Source organism: Prionailurus viverrinus, chromosome E2, assembly GCF_022837055.1.
Source record: "Prionailurus viverrinus isolate Anna chromosome E2, UM_Priviv_1.0, whole genome shotgun sequence".
Classification (NCBI taxonomy): Eukaryota; Metazoa; Chordata; class Mammalia; order Carnivora; family Felidae; genus Prionailurus; species Prionailurus viverrinus.
Window position 1 is genome coordinate 42,855,832 of NC_062575.1, and position 26,394 is coordinate 42,882,225.

General features: G+C 46.3%; 1 protein-coding gene and 1 non-coding gene across 6 annotated transcripts in view; both read left to right on the top strand.

Moving 5' to 3' along the window:
* The window catches only part of WDR88 (WD repeat domain 88), a 47,007-nt gene extending 21,217 nt beyond the window's left edge, over positions 1-25,790 (top strand). For 3 of the 5 annotated variants that reach the window (XM_047835007.1, XM_047835006.1, XM_047835005.1), the window contains 8 exons: positions 874-976; positions 3,493-3,631; positions 5,056-5,185; positions 11,485-11,672; positions 13,694-13,776; positions 15,329-15,397; positions 22,010-22,102; positions 24,005-25,790. In XM_047835007.1, the coding sequence (XP_047690963.1) occupies positions 874-976; positions 3,493-3,631; positions 5,056-5,185; positions 11,485-11,672; positions 13,694-13,776; positions 15,329-15,397; positions 22,010-22,102; positions 24,005-24,178 (979 nt within the window). In that variant the 3' untranslated portion in view covers positions 24,179-25,790. The remainder of the gene's footprint in view (positions 1-873; positions 977-3,492; positions 3,632-5,055; positions 5,186-11,484; positions 11,673-13,693; positions 13,777-15,328; positions 15,398-22,009; positions 22,103-24,004) is intronic. The other 2 variants (XM_047835004.1, XM_047835008.1) reach the window with 2 other exon arrangements.
* A 325-nt stretch (positions 25,791-26,115) lies between these two features.
* Positions 26,116-26,189, top strand: TRNAT-AGU (transfer RNA threonine (anticodon AGU)). The gene has a single exon. It is a non-coding gene; the product is annotated as a tRNA-Thr (tRNA).
* The last annotated feature ends 205 nt before the right edge of the window (positions 26,190-26,394 follow it).

Here is a 26,394-nt window from a genome sequence, read left to right on the forward strand (position 1 = left end):
AAACGGAGGCAGGCACGCCCCAGCTCGGAGGCAGCCGCGTGCACACAAGAGCCTCTGGGAGACATTTGCTTAAGCCCCTCATGAGCAGGTGAAAGGGGCCTTTAAAACAAGGGGTTTGCTTTAAAATAGATTTACTTAAAAATTTTTTTTGATGTTTTTATTTATTTTTGAGACAGAGAGAAATCACAGCTCGGGAGGGGCAGAGTGGGAGGGAGGCAGGAAACAAAGCAGGCTCCATGCAGGTAGCAGAGAGCCCGATACGGGGCCCGACCTCACGAGCTGTGAGATCATGACCTGAGCTGAAGTCAGACACTGAGCCAACTGAGCCGCCCAGGCCGCCCCTAGATTTACTTTTATCCAGCAGTTACAAAACTAGTAAAAACTAGTATTGGAACATTACGTGATATGGGGGACACGGATTACCACGGAAGCACGCAAAGGAAGAAAGATACATGTATATTATTATGTACAAAGGTACAGCTAGGTTATTTTTACTAGGTGTAAAAGAGAACATTTCAGAACAAAGTGAGCTGTCAAAGTGTTTTCCTGTAACAAGACGTGACCAGAGAAGGAAACAGTGGGTACGTGTGAGCTGTAGGTATCCTCTCAGAAGAAGACAGTCATTCCCAGAAGAGAAGGCACGGTCCCTTTAATGCCCTAAATATGAAAGAACACATCTGGGTGGCTGAGGGATTCAGGAAGGGCATGCGGTAATGCCTCGGTATTAGGGTCTGTCTGTTTTCAGTGAGGCTCATGGAGGGGGCCGGGAGCGTCTCGAGAAAGATTCAGGTATTACTTGCAACCTTGGTCCTAAGTTATAGAAATTTTCTATGAAGAAATTTCCAGGTGTTTTTTTTTTTTTTTTTTCCATAGAACCTGTAGCCATAACTGTCTGGGTCATTTTCTTGGCAGAATTATTGCAGCGTCCTATGACAAAGCAGTGAGGGCTTGGGACCTTGAGACAGGCAAGCTGCTGGTGAGTGTGCCCCGCCCAGCGCGGCAGCACGGGGTCTTGACTGGGCTTTGGGGGCCTTGGGCTGGGCCTGGGGTGGGAAGGGAAAGCAGTCTTTCAGAAAAAGAGGGTTGTCTCAGGGACACCAGATGATGGCGGGTGGGTGTCGGGGAAGGAAAGCTTCTTGGGGCTTTTGCTGGAAGGATGGGAAGAGTTTGGATACCCAAAAGAAGCAAGGGTCGCTCGCGGTCAGGGAGGAAGGACCATCGAATTCAAGGCTGAGGGAACTGCGCAGGGAAAGAGACCCTCTTCTGTGGGGTGTTGGGATTTGATGGGGCGGGAAGCAGAGCTGAGGCCATGGGACAAAGGCCACGTGGTCAAAGCACGAGTGTCCAGGGGAGGGTCCTCTCCCCATCTTGGAGGGGCCACCATCCATCCATCCATCCAAACCAGCCTGAGACTCCCTCTGTCTCTGTCTGGTGCCCAGGCAGCCCTGGCCCTGCCCAAGGGGCTCCCCAGGGAGCTCCTGAATGCTCCCCTTTGCTCCTCTTTTCTTCTTAGTGCAAAGATCAGTTTATTTCACTGTAAAAACCCCAGAGGTGATAGTTAATAACTTGGCATCTCTTTTCCTGTGTCTGCGTACATTTCCATATGAACACAGGCAAGTATGTTCTGTTAACAACATGGCATGATCCTGTGCATACTTCTGGATCTTGACTTTTTTTTTTCACCACTTAAAAACAAATGGGTAAGTAAGTATATACCAATGTCATCCTTCGTAATGGATGCATGGATTCCGTGGTATATGGATAAGTCAGGCTGTGTTTCACCATCCCGTTATGGGACACTGGGGCTGTTTTCACGTTTCCCTATCATGAACAATGGTACAATGAGGAAACTTTGCATATAACTTTTGATACCTAGGACCCAATATTTTTAAGGAAATAGAGCTGGATTTGACTGCTAATTTGATATAGAAACATGGCGTTTTAAAAATTGTCATCTAGACATCTGTGCCAACTCATATCCAAGGCACTGGAAGAGAGCTCACCCTCTTCATGCCAGATATCATGATTAAAAAAAAATTTTTTTTAGCCAGTTTGGGTAGATGAAAAATGAGACGAACATTGATTACTCCTGACTTTGAGCATTTTTCCAAATGTTTATTTCTTCTCTTGTAAATTTCCTGCTCTTGTCTCTAGCCAGTTTTTCTATTTGAGATGCTTTTCTTTTTCTTCTTTAAACTTCTTTACAGTACTTTTATTTATTTTTGTTGCACAATGATCCATGCCACTTGCCAACTACAGAGCTGAATTAGTTATCCACCACCGCTTGACAAATTAGGCCAAAACTTAACAGCTTGAAACAACAAACACTTATTATCTCGTGGTTTCTGACAGTCAGAAATCTAGGAGCCACTTAGCTGGGTGGTTCTGGTTCAAGTTTCTTATTTTAAAAAAAAATTCTTTTAAGTTTATTTATTTTGAGAGACAGAGAGAGCAGAGGAGGGGCAGAGAGGGAGGGAGAGAGAGAATCCCAGGCAGGCTCCATGCTGTCAGCACAGAGCCCAATGTAGGGCTCCAACTCATGAACCATGAGATCATGACCTGAGCCAAAACCAAGAGTCGGACGCTTAACCGACTGAGCCACCCAGGGACCCCTGGTTCAAGTTTCTTATGAGGTCACAGTTAAGATGTCATCTGGGGTTAAGGTCATCTGAAGGCTCAACTGGGGCTCATCTTCCAAGATGGTGCACCCACATGGCTTTTGGCAGGAGCCCTCAGTTGCTCTCCACTTGGGTGTCTCCCTAGGGCTGCTTGAGTTTACTCCCTCAGAGTAAGTGATTCAAGAGAGAGCAAGGAGGAAGCTATGGTTTCTTTTATGACCTAGTCACATGCTGTCACTTCTGCAATATTCTATTCATTAGAAGTGAGTCACCAAGTCCAGCCCATACACAAGGGGTAGGGAATTAGGCTGCACCTTTTGGAGGGAGGACTGTCAAAGGATTTGCGGGCATATTTTAAAGCTGTCACAATGGCAATACCATAATTTATAACCTACAGAGAGATCCTCCTTTCCTAGAATGTGGAGCAGCTCAGTGTCCCCTTCTTGGGGTTTGGTGCCAGCCTGTCCCAAGGGATTGTGAGATGCCCAAGGGACTGGGCTGCAGTGTCTTGTCCACAGTGCTGGGCACACGTCAGATACTTAATAAACACTTGTTTACCAAACTGAACAGGAGTGAAGTTGGTCATTACTAGAACCTTGCTGCCAGTTCCACTAGCCGCTCTACCTGTCCTTGTCCATCTGTCCTGGAGACAGCTTAATGAATTGCATTTATTAATTTAATTAGTTAAAACTAAACGAACCTAAAAATTTAGTTCCTTACCTGCACTAGCCCATTACAAGTACTCAACGGCCACATGTGGCCGGAGGCTAGTATATTGGATAGTGCCTAGATGGAACATTTCTGTCATCACAGAAAGTTCTACTGGACAGCTGGGCTAGAGAGAGAACAACCTTTTGATTGTTGCCCTATTCAGTGGAAGATCAACCACGAAACCTTCATAGCCTCCTGTAAGCTTTCTCCTGATGGCAAATACGTGGTCTCAGCCTTGGACGTGGATCGCGGAATCTGTATAACAGATGCGGAAAACGCCACCACTGTGTCACACATCAAAAGTGAGTTTGCATGGGCTCCCTGCTCTGTTCTGTCTGCGATGGTAACAGCTGCTTGTCACTTAACTGAGAGTGACTTTTGATTGCCTTATTTGGTGAAGCTGTAATGAGCGGCATCATTACAGATAGACACTCATTGATAGAACATCAGCAGCTAAAACCATCATTGGTTAAGGCATTTATGATTAACCCCGTTTGTAATAAATGAAAAAGTGTTCTGTTCCAATGTCATGCAGACGTTTAAAGCCCAATCTTTTACTGAGCGGAGGCTCAGCCTTTATAGTATTTTTATATGTATTTTTAAAATATAAAGATGAAAGAGGCACCTGGAAGGCTCAGTCGATTGATTTTGGCTCAGGTCGTGATCTCACACTTTGTGGGATCAAGCCCTGAGACTGGCATGGGGCTGACAGCACGGAGCCTGCTTGGGGTTCTCTCTCTCTCTCTCTCTCTCTCTCTCTCTCTCTCTCCCTCTCCCCTGTGCTCTCTCTCTCAAAATAAACTTAAAAAAATACATATATATAAATAAAGATAATAATCATCAGATGTCAATTTTCTGGTTGTGATACTGTATGATAGTTATGCAAGGTGTTTCTGTTGGGGGAAACTGGGTGACAGGCACATAGACTCTCTCAGTGTTATTCCTCACAAGGGCATGCAAGTTGACGGTTATCTCAAAATAAAACATTAAAAAATACGCAATCGCTGTAAAACATTTGGTGACTATGTAAAGTAGAAAGCACAAGGCTGCTCTGTGTGTCCTGTCTCCTCCGCGGGGGTGTCTGTTATGAACAACATGTTACTGGGTGGCCTTCCCGACCTCTGTGAGTGTGTGTGGGCATGTGTGTATGCACATCCCAGTCCTACTTCCCATGTGCACCTTGTGTTTGTGTTTATCAGCACGGATCTGTGGCGTGTGCACGGCCCCATGGCTTGCCCCTCCCCTCTCCCGTGTCCCCTCATGCTCTACCCGTCCTCCCCCTCCAGGTTCTAGTTGCACCCCACACTTTTCCACGCGCTGTCCAACCTCCAGGCCTGTGCACGTGTTCCTTCTGCTGGGAGCCCTCTTCCTATTCTGTTTCCCCTGCTAAACTTTAGCGCCCCTCCTCGACCTGTCAGGGCTGGGCCAGCCATCTGTTGGCCAGGAACCATGACCACTCGTGGCCCCTGGCACCTGTGGGTTGTAGCTTGCACAGGGCGTCTCTCCTTCAGACCGGGAGCTCTGTTCGTGCTTCTTCTTCTCAGCCTGGCACACAGTAGGCGCCTGGGCGATGTCTGTGCAAGTGAGGAGTCCCTTGTGAAACTGGGATTCGTGTTTCTGTAGTACTGTCTCGGTCTGGGGGAGTAGTGTGAGCTTCTGGGCCACGTGGAACTCGTGGCCTGGAATGTGGAATGTCAGGTGATGAGTCGCTTTCCCTGTGCCTCAGATCATCACAGCCGGTCTCTCACGGCATGCTGCTTTGACCCCGACAGCCAGAAGGTGGCTTCCGTCTCATTGGACAAAAGCATCAAGATCTGGGATATTACATCCCAAGCCACGCTGCTCACCATCACCAAGTGAGGGGGGGCCCCATCCTGCAGCAGAGAGGTGGGCTGGAGTCCCCGTTCAGACCCTCCTGGATTTGGCCCGCACACCTTCAGCTGTGAGCTGGCATCCACATGGGGCATCCCCAGCTTGGTCACAGGTGCTCGGAGGAGGCTGGAGATGGAGAAAGTGAAGGAGGGAGGTGGGCGGGGGGACACCACTAGCTGTGGCTTCTGGGCAGGGATAGGCCTCAGGTGCGTTTGTTTCCATGTGAGCCAACGCTGGAAAACATTGTGCAGAGCCTCCCCACCTCCCTCCTAAATATGAATTTCCAGTGTCTCCTGTGAAATGGGAAGATCTGATAATCCAGGGCTGCAAAGGTTACCTGTCAGGTGGCCACCACCAGGCGGGGGGCCAGTCCTCTCCAACAGGCCCTGGAGTCAGGATCCCAGAATGTGTATGTGCCCCGTCACCCTGTCTGCTCTGCTCAATCAGGAGCCTTGCTGGACTGGGCCAGGGTGTCCCATGGGTGTCTGGCCAGGGGTCAAGAGTGTGCAGGTTCAGGGATGTCTGGATGGCTCAGTCGGTTAAGCGTCCAGCTTTGGCTCAGGTCATGATCTCATGGTTCATGGGTTCAAGCCCCACGTTGGGCTTTGTGCTGACAGCTCAGAGCCTGGAGCCTGCTTCAGATTCTTGTCTCTCTCTGCCCCTCCCATGCTAGTGCTGTCTCTCTCTGTCTCTCAAAAATGAATAAAAACATTAAAAAATTAAAAAAAAAAAAGAGTGTGCAGGTTCATATCCTGTGTGACCTTGGACCTTAGTTTCCTCACCTGCAAACCGAGCAGAGGTGACATCTGAGTGAGATCCTTACCGCAGGCCACACGATGGGTGCTCAACACGTGCTGTTACTGAGAGTGACTCTAGTGGAAACCTGGGTGGGGGTGCTGTGGAATGCCTCCTTAGCCCAGTGGGGGATGGGGTGCAGAGAGCAGAGGTGGCCGCAGTTCCAGCTATGGGCAAGTGTCATAGTCCACGCCGTTCTGTTTTCCCCATGGAGGTGGAAAGGGAAACAAGCAAAATGTTTATTGGTATTTTTTTAGGTTTATTTATTTCGAGAGAAAGGGAGAGAGAGAGCGAGCGAGAGAGAGACAGAGAGAGAGACAGAGAGAGCAGGGAAGGAGCAGAGAGAGAGGGAGAGAGAGAATCCTAAGCAGGCTCCATGCTGTTACCCCAGAGCCTGATGCGGGGCTTGAACCTGCGAACTGTGAGATCATGATTTGAACTAAAACCAAGAGTCAGATGCTTACCCTGCTGAACCACCCAGGCACCCCTCTATTGGTATTAAAATTTTTTTTAATTAAAAAAAATATTTATTCATTTTGAGAGTGAGAGACAGAGTGTGAGCGAGGGAGGGGGAGAGAGAGAGAGAGAGAGAGAGAGAGAGAGAGAGAGAATCCGAAGCAGGCTCCAGGCTCTGAGCTGTCAGCACAGAGCCCAACGTGGGGCTCAAACTCATGGACTGTGAGATCATGACCTGAGCTAAAGTTGGACACTTAGCTGACTGAGCCACCCAGGCACCCTATTGGTATTTTTGACCAACCCAAATGTATGATTTTTTTTTTTTGAAATAGTTTTTAGCAAGAAAATATAAAGGCAAAGATTCTTGTGACAGGTGACAGGGCTTCAGCCTCTGAAGTTACACAGGGCCCCACAGAGGGCCCCACACTTGATTTAATGCTCTCCTGTCAACATCCTTAAATTCTTAGTCTTTGAACAAGGGACCTTGCATGTTTTTATTTCAAAAATATGTAATTTACTTTTTGAAGATGTAAAATATGCAACACAGTACAAAATTTAAAAGGAACAAAAGGATATATAGTGAAAAATCTCTCCTACCTGTCTTGTAACCATTCAGTTTCCCCAGAAGCCATCACTTTTCCCTTTCCTTCCTTCCTGCCTGTCTTTCTCTCTTGACAGCTTCACTGAGATAGAATTCACACAGCAGAGAATTCACCCATTTCAAGTGAACAGTGGTTGGAGGCTATCGCATTGTTATCTTTTAAGTTGTGGTAAACTACACATAAAGTAAAATTTTCATTTTAACCATTTAAAGTTAATCACTGGCATTCATTACATTTACAATATTGTGCAATCATCCCCACTGTCTTGCATTACCTTTCATTACCCAAACAGGAACCCCGTGTCCGTTAAACCGTAATTCCCCACTCCCTCCAACCCCAGCCCCTGGCAACCTGTATTCTACTTTCTGCTCTGTGAATCTGTCTGTACTGGATGTTCCATACAAATGCAATCATACACTACTTGACCTTTTGTGTCTGGCTTCTTTCATGTAGCATACTGTTTGTAAAATTCACCCATGTAGCGTGTATTAGAACTTCATTCCTTTTTCATGACAGAACAATATTTCATTATTTGTATGTACCACATTTTGTTTATCTGTTCCTCTGTTGAGGGACACTTGAGTTGCTTCTATCTTTTGGCTATTGTGAATAGTGCTGTCATGAACATTAGCAGATGGATATCTGTTCAAGTCCCTGCTTTCAGTTCTTTTGGCTATATACCTAGGAGCGGACTTTCTGGATCATATGGTAATACTATCTATAGCTTTTGGAGGAACTGGGACCTTGCATTTTAATCATGCACTGGGTCCTGCAAATTATCTTAGCTGGTCTTGCTAAAGGATTTTAAAAATTCAGTCTCAACCTATTTGGAAACTTACAGGGCGTAAGTATAAATAAGTGATATTTTTTTGTCTTCAAATGTCAAACATAATTAAGAAAACTCCAGAGAGAAGACCAGTCTATTGTATTTACCCATACTTTTGCCTACCATGTTCTGTCCTCCTTTCTGATGGTCCAAGTTTCCTTCTTTCCCCATTTCCTTTCTGTTTAAAAAAAATTCCTTTCAGGTATTCTTTTAGAATACTTCTGAGGGCAACAAATTATCTTAGTTCTCCTTAATCTGAAAATGTCTTGATTCCCCTTTCATTCTTAAAGGATATTTTTGCTGGATATAAAAATCAGCGTTGACATTTTTTTTCCGTTTATTTGAAATCTGTCATGTCACTTTCTTCTGATCTTCATGGTTTCTGATGAAGAATCCACTGCCATTCAAATTATTTTTCTCCTATAGATAAGATGCCATTTCTCTCTTGCTGCTTTCAAGATTTTTTTCTTTAAGTTTTCAGAAGTTTAATGATGTGTTTATTTAGTTTAATTTTTAAAGTTTATTATTTTGAAAGGGAGAAGGGGAAGAGAGAGAGAGTATTTCAAGAAGACTCTGCAAGGTGAAATCATGACTTGAACTGAAATCAAGAGTTGGACACTTAACTGACTGAGACACCCAGGTGCCCTTTTAATTCAATATTTTTAAAGTAATCCCTACTCCCAGTGTGGGGCTCGAACTCAGGACCCCTAGATCAAGGTTTGCACTAGAAGTTTAATTATGTTGTGTCAGGGTGTAGATTTTTGGGGGTTCATCCCACTTGAGTTTCACTTAGCTTTTTGAATCTGAAGATTTATGTCTTTTGCCAAATTGGTAAAATTTCAGACATAATCTTTTTAAAATGTTTTTATTTATTTACTTATTTATTTACTTTTATGTATGTATGTATGTATGTTTGAGAGAAAGAGCACAAGGGAGGGGAAGAGAGAGAGAGAGAGAGAGTCCTAAGTGGGCTCCACACTGTCAGCACAGAGCCCAATACAGGGTTTGAACCTATGAACCTTGAAATCATGACCTGAGCCAAAATCAAGAGTTGGATACTTAACTGACTGAGCCACCCAAGTACCCCCAGACATAGTCTCTGTGATTACTTTTTCAGCGCTACTGTTTTCTCCTTTCCCTCTGGGACTCCAAGGACACAAATTTTAGATCTTTTGTTATAGTCCCACAGGTCCCTCAGGCTGTTTTTTTTTTTTTTTCTGTCAATTATTTTTTGAACTGGTTAATTTATATTGTCTGTTTTCATATTCGCTTATTCTTTTCTCTGTATTTTTCACTGATTTAATTTTGGTTATCGTATTTTTCAGTTCTAAAATTTTCATTTGGTTCTTTGTCACATCTTCTATTTCTTTGCTGAGGCTTTCCATCTTTTCATTTGTTTTGAGCATGATCATAATTGTCCATCACAGCATTGTTATGGTGGCTGCTTAAAAATACTTGTCAGATAATTGTAATATCTGTGTCATCTCAGTGTTGAGAATCTGTTGATTAATCTTCTCATTCACAGGGAGATTTTTCTGGCTCTTAGTATGATGAGTGATTTCTGTTGTGTTGTGTACATTTTGTGTACACAACCTTTTGTTGTGTATTAATTATATTAGGAAACTCTCAGTCTTAGAATCTTGTTCTAGCAGGCCACCTCAGTACAGTCTGGAAAGTGTTGCAGTCAAGGTCCTTTTGGGCCCTTGCTGAGAGGGGTGGGGATGAGATGCATAAACATAAATGCGCATCTCTGGGTAGTCTGGATCATAAAATCTTGAATGTTTGGTTAGAGGAAGGTGGGTAGTGCCTAAAAGTTTTCTGTCTAGCTAGGCTATCCCTTTGGCTATGGAGAACAGACTTTTCTCGAGGTCCTTTTAATGGTCCCCATTGTTTTTTGGGTTACAAGCTTTTCCAGTATTCAGTCCAGGATATATGAATATGTCATTCATATATAGGATATATATGTCATTCTTGGGTCCCAAGATGTCATGCTGGTCTGCCTACTTGTCTCCATCTTTCCTAGTCTTCCGTTTGCTTTACAAATGCCCAGATTTTTAGGTGTACTTAGCAGAAGGAATAGGAAGAAGTGCATTGATTCCATCTTGTCCAGAAACAAGTGCGATACAAGCACTTTCCCCAAACTTTTGTACTAAGTGCAATGATCTTTTCTTTTTTTTAATTTTTTAATCTTTATTTATTTTTGAGAGACAGAGAGACAGAGTGCGAGCAGGGGAGGAACAGAGGGAGAGGGAGACACAGAATCCGAAGTAGGCTCCAGGCTCCGAGCTGTCAGTACAGAGCCCGATGCGGGGCTCGAACTCACGAACCCTAAGTTCATGACCTGAGCTGAAGTCGGACGCTCAACGAGTGAGCTCAATGACTGAGCCATCCAGGGGCCCCAAAGTGCAACGATCTTTTATGAGAAGTGGAATTTATTGGAAATGAGAGCCCCATCCTGGAAAATAGAGATAGCCTTGGTTTAAATCCCAACAACAGTGTCTGGATTGTGGGGAAGGCTTTTTAATCCATCTCCAGTATATGCTGGGATGATTCTTAGCCTGACAGCCACAGGGATTTGGAACGTTTTGCCCTGGACACCTCTAAGGAGTTGATATTTCTTCTCCTTTGATCTTACTCAGTCTGTGCATTACAAAGAACTGAAATACAGTCCAAAACTCTGACCTGAGCTCTAGAAAACAGTTTTGCCCAAGCTTTCCTGGATTTTATAATCCAGGCTACTCAGAGATGCTTGTTTATGTTTACAGGTTCTCTTGAAAACTGTTTGTAACAGAAGGTGAGATTCATGGGGAAAATACAACACAAAAGATCACAAAGACAACAAAAACAGCAAAAGTCTGACAGATTCCCCCCCCCTTTTTAAAAAGGACATATAAAAATTGAGAATGGATAACTCAAAACTTTATTAATTAAACGCACAATGTTAAAAAATGCTCTAATGATACTGAAGACAAATGAGGAGAGAGGGAGAGAAAAAAAATAGAGTAGTTGGGAAGGGAAGGAGGAAGTAGTAGGAGAGGGGTGGGGGAGGAGGACCAGGGAGAGGAGCCAAGCCTCCGTGTCTTGGAGAAAAGGAAGTGGAGGGTGGGCTGGAGAAACCCACCTGGTAAGTGTGACCCAAACCTGAAGGGCTGTTCTTCTATTAACCACCACTAACAGATTTTCAGATGCTCTTCTCCTCAAGTCTCAGGTAGCTCTAAGTGGTGCAGTGGTTCTCAACCAGGCGCAATTTTCTCCCCCGGTGGACAATTTGCCGACGTCTGGAGACATTTTTAGTTGTCACAGGTTGGGTGTAGGGCATCTAGTGGGTAGAGTCCAGGAATGGTGCTAGGTATCCTACAATGTGCAGGACAACCCCCTGTCACAGAGAACTACCCAGCACAAAATGTCAGTATCGCCATGATTGAGAAGTCCTGGAATAGCGTGACCTAGAGCAATTAAGATCTGGGCCACGGTAGGCAGTGATCAAAGGAATGAGGTCCGTTAGGTCACCGGGGAGCAGCTCCAATGCCCCTCCCCTCAGGTGTGTCCTCAGATCCTCCAGGCGTGTAGTGCTGATGTGTGCACGCTTCCATCTGTGTTTCAGGGCACATTCCAGTGCGATCTCTAACTGCTGTTTCACCTTCAGTGGCCATTTCCTGTGTACAAGCTCTTGGGATAAAACCTTAAAAATCTGGAATGTCCATACAGGGGAGTTTCGAAACTGCGGAGCCTGTGTGACTCTGATGCAGGGCCATGAAGGTTCTGTGAGCTCCTGCTGCTTTGCCAGAGACAGTGAGTAATTAACACATAGAAGGATTTCACACCTGTCAGAGCGCTAGGGCAGATGTCCTCCTGTTCCGTGCACGTGGACTTTCCTTAGTATAGAGAGGCAATTTCCCACGATGCCAATGGTGAAAGTGGTTTTATCTTCACTGGGAACAAAAAAACCAAGAGGCACATTCATAGATACAAGTTTGCAAGTAACAGAGACTCAGCTTAATGTGGCTTAGCTGCCAAAGATAATTTATTAACCCCCAAGAGTCCAAGAGTAGGCATGCCTGGGTCCAGACACTCAGACAAGGCTGTCAGGGAGCCAACCCTGGAGAAAGAGAGACCCTACTCCTCCTTATTCTTCCTCCTCTTCTTCTTCCTCCTTCTCCTTCTCCCTCTCCTCCTCTTCTTCTTTAAAGTTTATTTCTTTAGAGAGAGAGAGAGAGAGAGAGAGAGAGAGAGAGAGAGAGAGAGAGAGAATGAGTTTGGGGAGGGGCAGAGAGAGAGAAGAGACCGAAATCTCAAGCAAGCTCCACACTGTCAGCACAGAGCCTGATGCAGGGCATGATCCCACAAACCTGTGAGATCCAGACCTAAGCTGAAACCAAGAGCTGGAGGCTTACCTGACTGAGCCATCCAGGTGCCCCAGAGAGAGATCCTTCTTTTAGATGGTACCAGCACAAGTCCCAGGAAAGTCTCTCATTGGCTCAGCTTGGGACACACACTCATCTCTGAATCAATCATTTCAGCAGGGGCTGAGAAGCTCTGATTGGCTAGGTGTGAGTAACTTGCCCACCCCCACCCCCTTGAGCTACAGGTTCAAGTCAGTACCCCCTCACCAGAGGGACTAAGAGTATGTGAGGGGTGTTCTCCATGGGAAATTGGGGAGTTGTTGCCAAATGAAGGGGCATAGATGCAAACAGGGGTGAGGACAGGAAGCAGCCTTAGTACACTAGCCTCAGTGAGGGAAATGACCACTCTTGACACACAGGAGCCAAATGTTTGACCCCTCCATTCTTGGGAGTGGCGCTCATTCTGTGTTTCAGGGGCACCCTGCCAGTACAGAAGCAATCAGGGCCTGGCTTGAGAGATGCTAGAGTGCCTTTGAACAACTCTTCCTCTTCACAAGCAGTGTCTGTGTGAGTCAGACCCCATTAAGAGGTGTCCTGCCAGCTTCCGTCCTTGTTTCGGGGTTTCAGACTTACATCATCGCTATTCACACATTTTGTGTTTGTGAATTAGCATATTGGGTAAAATTTCTTTGTAACTCTAAAATCAATACTTGTGGCACTTCTGCGATGCCACGTGGACTATGGACATGCACAGAACAGTGACAAGTGTGAGTTAGCCTATGCACACGTTCCCAGCTGAGGTTGAACAAGGTGACCCTCTGCCTTCTTAGTTCAGCTCTCTTATTGTAAAGTAGTACATTTAGTGCCCAGGTATTTTGCATTTTGTAGCGTTTTTTGTTTTGTTTTGTTTTTTTTTTGGTGTGACTTTGCTGTTTAAAAAGCCCCCAAGCGCAATACTGATGTGCTTGCTGTCTGGTATTCCTAATGCAAGAAGGCAGTAATGTGCCTTACAGGGAAAACACATATATCAGAGAAGCTTGGTTCAGGCATGAGCTGTAGCACTGTTGGCCGTGAACTTAACCTTAATGAATAAACAATATGTATCAAATAAAGTGTGTTCAAACAGAAACAGACATAAAACGAGGTTATATATTGATCAGTTAATGAAATGTTGTGACCAGAGGCTCACAGGGACCTAACCCTGCATATTCCCTGGGAGAAATTGTTCACTGTTAACTAATTCAGTGTTTGTGATGACTACAGAATATAATTGCCATGAATAACGAGAATTGACTGTAACTGGTTGGGAGACATTGAGCCACACCAATAAGGGGTTTGAGCGTCCTTGGAGTGAACCATGGTGGCACTTCACAAATGCTTCCTTCCATTTTGGCCTCCTGAAGGAAGAAGTAGATGGTAGGGGAAGATGACCCCACCCACCCCCTGAAACTTTGTCACTTTTTGTTGTAGCCTCTTTTCTCGTGTCTGGAGGGCTCGACAGGACTGTGGCTATCTGGGATGTAGGAGAAGGCTACCGGAAGCTCTCCTTGAAGGTACCAATGTCAGCATCAGATAGAGGATCATGCCGGGTGCTGGGTGCTGGGAATACAGCCGTGGGTGAGACAGACCAAGCTGTCCCAACTGGAGGTGACACCTCTGTAGAGAACAGACCAGAAACCAACAAACAAATCATTGACAGTGATGAGTGAAAGAGAAACCACAACAGGGTGATGTGATAGAAATAGACCCCAAGGAGTAATCCACAGTGGGAGGGCTTCTTGGAGAAGGTGGCATATGAGCTGAGAACTTGATGACAAAGAAAGACTAGGTGGATGAGGATCTTGGGGAAGGGCATTCCAGGCAAATGTGAGAGCAAATGCAAAAACTCAGAGGTGGGAAAGTGTCTAAGGACCACGGACATTACTCTACAGAAAGATGAGTCCCATAACGAAGATACACAAAGAGTAATGGACTCCAAAATGGTGGCATCGGCTGAGTGCTTTTGCCTATAAGTTAGAGGAGACTCAACTCAAAGTGGCTCTATAGTAAGGGGGTGGATTGTCCCACATGGCAAGAATCCAGAGTCAGGTAGTTCCAGGATTGGTTACAGCAGTGCCTCTGTGCCCAGTGCCTCCTACCCCAAGATATCTACATCCTCCCTGTAGGATGGTGGTCTCCCTTGTGGTCTCAAGGTTTGGCTGTGAATGCTTGCATCCATGATTTTTGGTCCCGCTGTTCCCTGTGGCTCAGATGTGTCCCCTGGATCATCACAACATTCAGGCTCCCAGAGCTGGTCTGTCTTCAGTCCTCTTCTCCAAGGGTTTTGGGGGAGGCAAAGGGAGTTTACATCACAGCAAATAAACACCTTAGAACCAAATGTTGAACATCCCTGTGTTCAAAAGTCCCTTTGTCCCCTTTCTGGTTGCTCTCTCCTTCTCTCTCTATTTTTCCCACCCTTAAGCTCCTGTCCTTTTGTTCTGCACAGGAATTTAATTTCTCTCTTGCTTTCTTTCTTCCTGCCATATACCATATACATCATATACCATATTGCCTCCCCTTCCGCTCTTTCTGTACGAGGAAGGCCAAAGAATGATAAAGATGTTGATGCAGAGCCCTGACATCATTCGGGGTCTGAGCTGGCAATGGAACTTATCTCCTCTGAGCTCCATTTTACCTGAGGAAAATAACCCCCTAATTGCCTGAGCCACAGTGGATAAGTTTGAAGCAAACCTCACTTGAAGCAAAAGCCCCCTCACCAACAGGACCTCCAATAGGAATGGTATTTCCTGGAACAAAGAATGCCAACAAAAACCTGCAAGAGGTGCTCTGGGGCCAGCCGGGAACATAGTCGTTTTCTTTCCATCCTGCTAAACTCCAGAGTACTATTTGAACAACGCACACAGTGCTGTAATGTGCGCATGAATCGTCAACCTTTACACTTTCTGTTCCACCTTAAATGGCATTGGTGACATCAGGGAAACACAGTTAGTTGCTCTTAAATGTACGCATCTCTGGGGTCCCAACTTTGTGTTTTCTGTTTTTGTTGTGTTTCCCAAGGTTTTTCCTCCAGTTCCTTGTTAAAATTCTATTTTTTTTTTTCTTCAGGGCCATAGTGACTGGGTGACAGATGTTGCCATTAGCAATGACAAGAAACGGGTCCTGTCTTCTTCAAAGGTAAAAATGGGCAGCCTTTGAGTAACTTAAAATTTCTCTCACACTTGTGAGAGACACTTTAACAGAAGTGTTACTGCCCAGCAAAATTCCTGGGCCGGCTCTCTGTGAGGGCCGCACCTAGCCAGGCCACCCTCATCCAGGGAGCTGCTGGGAACAGGGAAAGCAGGTCCTCTTGTCTTCCTGTGGGGAGTCGCCAGGTATTTCCGTGTCTGCAACCACCCACCGCTGAGCTTTGTTGGAGGAAGGGCCTGCCCAGACCCGTGAGTGACGGAGCCAGCAGGGGGCCTAGGAGGGGAAAGCGTCAGCGTCAGCTCGTTGTGTTGGTGAGCCCCAGAGACCACCCTGAGGTCCCGGGTGGGTCTTCCCTTTCTGCATCACTATGTCCTGGAGTTCCCATGCCAATGGCACACAAGAGCTAGCCCAGGGTGTCCCAAGGGCTGTCCTTCAGGTGTGAGTACAGGAGAAGTGGGCGTCCCAACTTGCCCCCCACCGATCTTTATTAGAGCCACGTCATTCTCTAGTCTGGGGGTTTCTAGGTCTATGGGACCGTGGGCAAGACTCTGCGAACCGTGAGTAGGCTCCCTTGTTAGAGAGCCAGTCAGCCCAGATGCTGCCAGACCTGTGCCTACGTGTTACTATTTTAACCTGAAAATATGAGAACTGATTATGGCAACTATATCTCAGTAAAGCTGGAGAAAAGTAAAAGTGCAAACCAAAGTATGAAAAGTGAATGCTTATTTGAAATTATGTCTCATTCTGTGTTTTTCCTTCTCTGTTACGTAAATGCTATTATTGAAACAATAATCATTGGACTACTTAACAGCAGCAATTAGTAGTAATTAATAGTGGGACTAATCAAACAAATCTGTTGAAGAAAAATATAAAAATATTTTATGCTGTTTCTTTCTGTCTTATCATGCAACAGTTTATTTAGACTTTAAAAGAAGTCTTCAATGCATATTTAAATTTCTGTTTAATGTTTGTTTATTTTTGAGAGAGGGAGACAGAGCACAAGCGGGGGAGGGACAGAACGAGAGGGAGACACAGAACCTGAAGTAGGCTCCGGGCTCTGAGCTGTCAGCGCAGAGCCTGACACGGGGCTCGAACTCATGAACTGTGGTGAGATCATGACCTGAGCTTAAGTTGGATGTTTAATGAACTGAGCCACCCGGGTGTCCCTCAATTTTGTAGTCTATATTGTGTATGCTTAAAATACATAAATGTAAGACTTAACTTTTTTCAATGTTTATTTCTTAAAAAAATTTTTTTTAATGTTTATTTATTGTTGAGAGAGAGACACAGAGTGTGAGTGGGGTAGGGTAGAGAGAGAGGGAGACACAGAATCCGAAGCAGGCTCCAGGCTCTGAGCTGTCAGCACAGAGCCCGACGTGGGGCTCAAACTCACAAACTGCAAGATCATGACCTGAGCTGAAGTTGGACACTTAACTGACTGAGCCACCCAGGTGCCCCTGTTTTTTGGATTTTCATTAAAATCTTCACAGAAATCAAGAAGGTGATTTGAAACTCCAACTTTTGAATCAAAGTATTTAAGAGCTAGGTTTCCAGAATTTGACAAATCGCTTGATATACTGTAGAAAGTATGATGTTGTTGGAATGTGACAGTTCCGCACAGCAGGGGACCAACACAGACGTGACCACGCTTTCCCCTTTTGATCTCCTACAGGACATTTAGTTGCGACCGCTGAATCAGGACATGTAACATCACTCAGTGTGTTGGTTTTTTATTGCCGCTATAATAAATCACTATACACTTTACCCCTTACACAACAAAAATTTAATACCTTACAGTTCTGTGAGACAGAAGTATGACGAGGTCTCTCTGGGCGAAAACCAAGGTGTTCACAGGGCTGTTTTCCTTTCTGGAGGCTCTAGGGAACAATCCATTTCCTTACCCTTTCCAGCTTCTAGAAGCCACCAGCATTCCTTGGCTTGTTCATCTTCTTCCATCTTGAAAGCCAACAAGGTTGTATCTCTCTGTTCCTTTCTTCCATAGTCACATATCCCTCTCACTGTTTTGTACACTTTTAAGGACCTTTGTGACTATGTCCACCCCGCCTGGAGAAACCCACAACAATCTCCCTGTTTATTGTAAGATCAGCTGATTAGCACACTTAATTCCATCTGCAACCTTAATTCCTCTTTGGTATATAACCTAACACATTCATAGGTTCTGGGGCTTAGGATCTGGGGCATTAGTCTACTGACCACACTCAGTTTCATAAAAACAATCAAAGGAATGATATGATAATGGATATTCATTTGAACAGTGTCCCCAAATTAATTCACCAACTATTTTCCAAGGAATACTGGTGTCTTTAAAAAATTTTTTTTATTATTTATTAATTTTAATGTTTATTTATTTCTGAGAGATAGAGTGTGAGCGGGGGAGGGGCAGAGAGAGAGGGAGACACAGAATCCGAAGCAGGCTCCGGGCTCTGAGCTGTCAGCACAGAACCTGATGCACAGGTCAAACTCACAAACTGCACGTTCATGACCTGAGCCGAAGTTGGACGCTTAACTGACTCAGCCACCCCAGGTTCCCCTTTCTGGTCCATTTTTAATTGGGTTCTTTGTTTTCTTATTGTTAAGTATTAAGAGTTCTTTGTAGATTTTTAATAATAGTCCTTTATCAGATATATCTTTTGCAAATATTATCTCTCAGTCTATAGCTTCTCTTTATATTCTCTTGACAGTGTCTTTTGCAGAGCAGAAGAATGTAATTTTAATGAAGTTTAACTTATCAATTATTTCTTTCATGGATATGTCTTTGGTGCTATATCTAAAAGTCATCGCTAAACCCAAGGTCATCTAGATTTTTTTCCTATGTTATTCTCTAGGAGTTTTAGCAATTTGCATTTAGGCCTGTGATCCATTTTGAGTAGAATGTTAGGTCTGTGCCTAGATTTTTTTTTTTTTTTTGCACGTGAATACTCAGTTGTTCTAGCAAATTTGTTGAAAAGACTATCATTTTTCCCATTGCATTGCCTCTCCTTTTTTGTTAAGCAGTTGATTACATTTACGTGGGTCTATTTCTGCAGTCTCCATTCGGTTCCAATGGTCTGTCTATTCTCTCACCAATACCGCGGTGTCTTGATAACTGTGGCTTTACAGAAAGACTTGAAGTTGGGTAGTGTCTCCTCCCACTTTGTCCCTCTCTTTGTTATTGTATTGGCTACAATACAATCCAAGAGGATCTTTTGCCTCTTCATAAAAACTTTGGCAATCAGTGTGTCAATATCCACAAAATAACTTGCTGGGATTTTTATTGGGATTGCGTTGAATATATGCATCAAATTGGGAAGAGCTGACATCTTGGCAATATTGAATTTTCATATTCATGAAGGGTTTCATAGTTTTTCTCACATAGATCTTATACATATTTTGTTAGAAATAGACATAAGTATTTCATTTGGTGGGGGGGCGTGGCTAATAATGGTAGTGTGCTTTTAATTCAAGGTTCCAGCTGTTCATTGCTGGTATATAGGAAAGCGGTTGATTTTGTATATTAACATTGTATCCTGCAACTCTGTTTTGATCACTTATTAATTCCAAGAATTCTTTTGTTGATTGCTTTTGGATTTTCTATATACACCATTATGTTATCTGTGAACAAACACAGTTTTTTTTTTGTTTGTTTTTTTTTGTTTTTTTTTTTTTTTTGAGAGAGACAGAGCTGGGAAGGGTCAGAGAGAGAGGGAAACACAGACTCCGAAGCGAGCTCCAGGCTCCGAGCTGTCAGCACAGAGCCCGACATGGGGCTCGAACCCACGGACCGTGAGATCATGACCTGAGCCCAAGTCAGATGCCTAACCAACTGAGCCACCCAGGCGCCCCAACAAACACAGTTTTATTTCTTCTTTCCCAATCTGTATACCTTTTATTTCCTTTTATGGTCTCATTGTGTTAGCTCGGACCACTAATCTACTTTTGTTTTACTGTTTATTTATTCTATTATTGTTTCTAATGTTGCTATTATGGACCTTTCATTTAAATATAATCGTACAGGGGCGCCTGGGTGGCGCAGCCGGTTAAGCATCCGACTTCAGCCAGGTCACGATCTCACGGTCCGTGAGTTCGAGCCCCGCGTCGGGCTCTGGGCTGATGGCTCAGAGCCTGGAGCCTGTTTCCGAATCTGTGTCTCCCTCTCTCTCTGTCCCTTGCCTGTTCATGCTCTGTCTCTCTCTGTCCCCAAAATAAATAAACGTTGAAAAAAAATTAAAAAAAAAATAATCGTATAATACATGGCCTTTTGTGACTGGTTTGTTTCACTTAGCATAATGTTTTCAAGATTTATCCATTTTGTAACATATAGAAGTACGTACTTAATTTCTTTTTACTGTTGAATCATATTCCATTATATGGATATATCACACTTTATTTCATCAGTTGATGGGAATGGTTCTTTTTGCCTTTTGGCTATTGTAAATAATACTGCTATGAGTGTCCGTGATCAAGTTTTTGTTGGAACACTCGTGTTTGATTCTTTTGGGCCTATACCCCAGAGTGGAGCTGCTGGGTCACAATGGTAACTCTGTATGTTTGATCACTTTCACTTCAGGAACTGCCAGACCGCTTTCCAAAGTGCCGAATCCTCTTATTTTCCCACCAGCAGTGCAGGACAGTTCCAATTTGTCCACAGCCTCCCCAGTGGGCAGGGTTTTTTTGTTATCTTTTTTAGATTGTGGTCATCCTAATGGTTGTGAAGTGGTATCTTGTAGTTTCAACTTGCATTTCCCTGAGAGCTAATGATGTTGAGCGTCTTTTCATGTGCCTATTGGCCATTTATAGGTCTTCACTTTTTTTTTTTTTAATGTTTTTTTCAACGTTTATTTATTTTTGGGACAGAGAGAGACAGAGCATGAACGGGGGAGGGGCAGAGAGAGAGGGAGACACAGAATCGGAAACAGGCTCCAGGCTCTGAGCCATCAGCCCAGAGCCTGACGCGGGGCTCGAACTCACGGACCGCGAGATCGTGACCTGGCTGAAGTCGGACGCTTAACCGACTGCGTCACCCAGGCGCCCCAGGTCTTCACTTTTTTGATGTGTGTTTGTCAAAGCACAAATTTTTAATTTTGATCAAGTCCAGTTTTTTTTTTTTTTGTTTTGTTGCCTCTGCTTTTGGTATCAGATCTAAGAAACCATTGTCTTATCTTCTGTCACTAATATTTACCCCTATGTTTTCTTCTAAGAGTTTCATCGTTTTAGCTCTTGGCACCCTAGCCAAAAGGCCATTGATCATAAATGTGAGGTTTTATACTTAGTTTCTCGATTCTATTGACCTCTGTGTCTATCTTTATGCCTGTGCCACACTACCTTTTTCTGACCCATTGAACCTGAGATATTTTTCTATTTATTTACACCTTCTTTAGTTTCTTTCAACAGTATTTTTTAGTTTCTGATCTATAAGTTTTGCACTCGCTTTGTTAAAATTATTAGTAAACATTTCCTTCTTTTTGATCCGATTCTAAATGGAATTGTTTATTTAGTTGCATTTTCAGAGTGTTCATTGCAAGTATATAAAAATACAATAGGTTTTTGCCTATTGATTTTGTATTCGGCAGCCCTACTGAACTTATTTATTAGTTCTAATAGTTTTTTGGTTGATTCTTGAAGGTTTTCTATGTACAAAGTTATGTAACCTTCAAATGGAGATAGTTTTACTTCTTTTCCAATCTGGTTGCCTGACATTTCATTTTCTTTTGCATTGGTGTCTTTTTTGGGATATGAAAAAACTGGTGATTTAGAACCTGCCCACCTCATCCCAGGCTTGTGAGACTTTGTGTCCACATGTACTTCTGCATTTGCTTCCCCATACCCAATAGCAAAGTCTTTCCCTCACATCCTGCAGTGTGCTTTGTTCTGGGTATTTACCACCTCGCCTCTGCCCCCAATCTAGTTTTATGTGTCTGTCCAGCCATCATTAAACAGAGTCATTTAGCCTCCTCTTCTGGCGAGGTCTGAGTCACGTTGGCACTGGCCTTGTAATTATTCTCATTCTCGTGATCTGAACTCTTAGAAAACCTGATCTTAATACTCACAATGTGAAAAATTTTTACTAGCAATATCTTGAAACAGAGCACGACAGTTGCGTAGGTAAAATCAAAGCCAGACTGTTAACACAATTACGATGCATGCAGTTAAGTTGGATACTTAAATCACGTTGCATGGAGTGAATCACGGTAATGGATGACCCATTACTGGGAACTTAACGTGAACTGCACGTCATGGAAAACTGACAGCAACTATGGAAGATGGATTACCTACGGATGTGTATCCATTTGGCATTAAAAATAGTTTTGCTTTTCAGCTCCTATTTTGGGGACCACAGTATGGGTTTTGTCCTTTTCCCTCAAACTTCCACATCCATTGCTGAAAAGTGAGACTTTTTGCCCCCTGGAATGGGTTTGCTGGGATTGGGGACTTGTGGTCATAGAGGTGGGATGGTCCCAGAGAAACCAGGACAGTCGGTCACCCTACTTCTGCTTCCCTGCAGGGTGGGATTCTTCACCTGGATGTGATGCGCCTTCCTGGGGCCTCCCAGCTGAAGGAGCCCATCTTGTGACTGCTGCTTTGCTGTTTGACTTGTTTTAGGATAGGACCATGAGACTATGGAATATTGAAGAAATTGACCAAATTCCTTTGGTCATAAAGTACAAAAAGGCCCTGGGCTCAAAGGTGAAACAGGTTGGTATTGGGTAATGTTAAGCTCAATAATGAAGGTGTTCGTTAGTCTCCTCCACAAATCAATTTGTTCTTCGAATAAACATTAATTGGGCAACTGGGGATAAAACCATGAGCAAACAGATGGAGATTCTTGCCCTGAGGGAAGTTATGTTCTAAAAGAGGAGACAATGAATAAAGAAGCAAGAAAAATACTGCCGTGGGTCTCATGGCGGTAAGTAAGTTGGAGAGGAGTAGTGTCAGGAAAGGGAATGAGAGGTGCTGGCCGCTTCACGGGGTGGTCAGGATACACGTCACTGAGGAGGTGACATTTGTTCAAAGACCTGAAGGTGGTGAGGGAGTGAGCCGTGCAGATGTTTAGGGGAAGAACGTCCCAGCAGCGGAAGAGCCAGTGTGGAGACTGCAAGGCAGGAATGAGCCCCGGGTGTTTGAGGAGAGGAATGAGTCAGAGGAGAAATGGCTGGGCACACAGCAGGACGTGGCGTCGGCCTACTACATGTCAGCGGCAGACCCGCTGGCCAGGCCCCCCCGGTGCCCTCCTGTGATAGAGGCCCAGGTGCCTGTTTTACTCTGGGGCAGGATCGTGATGGTAGGGGGGACACACCTGCTTCACCAGGTGCAGCCAGGACCGGCCACAGAGTCTATCCCTGGGGACTGGAGGCCAGTCCCTGTGGGGGCCTTGCAGTATAGACACTTGGTTGCCACTATGAGAGGCTTGGGGAGTCTATGCTGCGTGCCCGGAGTCCTCCTTCCCTCAGAATCCTGGAGCCACCTAGGCGTGTCTCCTCTTAGAAGGCCCAGCTGGGAGCCACCGCTTCTGGAAATGGCTAATATGGGAACAGCACTACGGGGCAAGGAGGTGGGGGGAGGGGACCGACATGGACCTTGTCTTTGTGGCCAGCTGGTCATCATGGCCTGTGTGGCCATGTTGGCCCTTGGGCCCTAGAAGCTAACTGCAGTGAAGTACCATGTCCTTCACCTGCCACCAGGGACAGGGCTCCAAGAACTGCCTCCTCTGAGCTCTGTCGTTTTTGGGGTGGGGCCATGGGGAAGTATGCCGTAGACTAAGGTAGGTAAAGGATCAAATTTCTTTCTTGCAAAACAGAGAAAAGGAAGAGACATACTTGAAGCTGTTCCAAAGATGAGCCTTCTGCATTTACCTTGCTCTAAATCAATATAAGAAACCTCAGGAGTCGGATTTCCCAGAGGGCCTGCCCCGGGTGGGGTGCCATCCTGCAGGAGGCTGGTGCTGTGGTGGGGACCCCGGAGAGATCCCTGCCCGTGGTCTGAGAGCCCGCCCCATGGTGGTGCTCACTTGTTTGCGGGCAGGAGATACGGCGGGTGAGCTGTGCCACCGTGCCACTGCTCTCCGTGCCTTGGCCGGAAACTGGCTCAGACATGGAGGAGGATGCTTAGTACCTTCACCCGGAAAAATGGCTGCTTTGTTTGGAAATCTTGCCTACTTGTTTCTCATGGTTTCGTAAGTTAGGTCCCCAGGGTGTCAGGGCGTTAGAATAGCTCCTCCGCCCCACGGTTGTGCTCTGCAAAGGGCGCAGGACGGGGTTAGACACGCACCCCCTGTCCTCTCCACCGTCGAGTGGCTTGTGGCTCCTGTCCCCAGGATTCCCCTAGCCGGGGATGAGCCTGGCAGTCGGTGCCTGCACAGCTTCCTTGGGGGGGGGGGGGGGGGGGGCGGGGAGAGAGGGAGAAGCCTGTGTTCATTCTCTCTCAGTGGCCTGCAATTTCCACCCTTGTGGGGTCTGCAGAGACTGCAGAGAGGAGAGGGAGCTCTTGCCTTGGCCCAGCCACAGGTGGCTGGGTCTGGTGGGAGAATTCTAACTGGATGCCTTGGTCCCCTCTGACCAGCACTTCTTCCTTTTGCTCTTTTTAAATGCTCCATGCCAGTGTGAAGTGTGTGACAGGCCTTTCTCCATCTACGAAAGTGACATCTTTTCTGAAACCGTCACCAAATGTGTGTTCTGCCGGATGGATGCAAAAGACTTGTCAGCAGAGGCCTCATCATCATCCGGAGGGGAAGGCTCACTAGCAAGGGAGTGCAGCCCGGCCACAGATGACTGATGGCCATTGGGCCTGTTGACTGACTTGAGCACAGGTCACCTGACATATGGGTTTTGGGGTTCTGCAGGGACCTTTCTCTATGGCCCCTTCCTGGCCGGGAAGGCGTATCAGACAGGGGCAGGGGCATGGCCTCAGCTCCACAGCACTCTTGGTGGCGGAGATCATACACTTTTTTAGTTTTCATGACGAATAAATCTAGATTCCTTTAGAAAACAAGCATATGTGTGAATTCTAGAGGCATTTTTGCTCCTTCTAAGCTTTATGACCTGGTGTTCCTGGTGTCATTTTTGGAACACATTCTGGACTCTGGTGTTGCCCTGTGAGGCAGCCAGGCTAGCAACTGCAGCTCCTGTGGACGGCTCTGTCAAACGACAGGAAGATGTGTGGGGACCCCTCCGGGGAGGAGACTGTTGTGTGGCAAGGCACTCTGGGTCGTCCCTGGTTAATGCTCCTAGACGGCCATCCACCCAGAGCAGAGGAAGGTCTGGTTAGGCAGGTGGGCGGAGGGCATTTCCATCACAGGGTGGGTCATCCTCTCCGCCCCAGACTTTTCCAGAATGCCCAGGCAGATGTAGAGCCCTCCTCCTGCTCCCACAGCATACCGTACTACATAAATCAATTCCTTCAGAAGGTTTCATGGACAAACAGGAAGGGCTCCCTTTCCCATTTGCTATGGCTCGCACGATTCCTGTCAGTCGTTAGCACTGCCCTTGCTTTGTTTAAAAAACTTAATTGTAGGTCTGATTTATTTAGCGTATTTGACTGGCATCCAATGACTCTGCCCATGAGCACCGTAACCTGGTAGTCACTATTTGGGCAGGTTCCGTGCTTGGGCGCTGCCCTCCTCAGTCATAACCCTGGTGACTCTGGTCACCCTGGGGCTGGCTGTTCAGTATGTATCCACTTATCCACATGAATGATGTATGAACATGTCAAAGCTCCACTTCACGCTCTCTTTCAAAGAGAATTCCTTTTGCTAAGTGGTCTCCCTCCTGCCGCACACGGCACGCACAAAGGAGTGCTTCCCCTTCTGCGTTGGAGGACGGCTCGGCTGCAGGTACCAACAGTGTCGCACCGATGGGCACATAGCTTTGTTTCTCGATTTTTGCTATTACAGATAATACTGGAGTAAATCTTCTTGCGCATATGCACTTGCGGAGTCTAACATTTCTGCGGATGAGGCTCTCCCACGGGTGGGTGAATGAATGGATTGGCTCGAAGGCCCTCTGAAAAGTGTTGGGAAGAGGTGGCTGCGCTGTCCGGGCGAGGAGACCCAAGAAGCTGCAGGCGAGCACCCTGCCAGCTCTGGCAGCACGTGCGGTGTCGGTGCTCCGAGGCCAGCGGCCTGGGTTCCTCGAAGCTCCGGATCCCTCAGGGCCGGCGGCTCAGGCGCCCGCGGTGCCCTCCCGCGGGAGAGGCGGCCCCACCGAAGGTCTGGTCGCGGCAGGCAGGCAGATGCCGCCCCCGGAGCGGGCAGGGCCGCCCACCCCCAGTGCGTCCGGGGCGCGCCGCAGGCTCCCGGGCCCAGGGCTCCAGCGCGGTGAGCGAGGCCACGGCGAGCTGTGCGCCCAGACCGGACGCCGGGGGCCTGGGCCTCGCGGGACAGCGGCGGGGGGCTTCCTCCGCCAGGTCTGGAGGGCAGAAAGCCCAACCTTGCGCAGGCACCCCCCCCCCCCCCCCCCCCATAGACAGGGCCATCTGGCTCCACGCCGCGGCGCAGACACCACAGCAACCGGGAAGACCAGCGCTCCCGGGCCTGGGGCAACACTCGCTTCCCACTTTTCCGGCTTCCGTGTCCAACCCCCTCGCCTCAGCCGCCGGTGTGGGCAGGACTATACACCACGCATGCGCCTCTTGCGGACGAAACTTGTGCGCATGCGCACCGCAGAGGGACTAAATGGTGATGGGGGACAGATTCTCGCGGTATTCGTGCGGGCGGCGCCGTGGCTTAGTTGGTTAAAGCGCCTGTCTAGTAAACAGGAGATCCTGGGTTCGAATCCCAGCGGTGCCTCAACCGAGCGTCCCGGCTCTCTTTTTACCTGTGCGCATTTTTGCTCTGTTGCCCTACCCAGCGCCCCTCGCTTTAGATGTATGAAGGTGAACCTGAGAAGCCGGTTTAGCGGGCTCGGAGCTGCCGCGGTGTCCTTCTCTGGGACCTCCGCGGCTCCCGCGAACTAGCTTTGCACTTGCGGAGCTGGGCCCCCTCTGCCCATTCC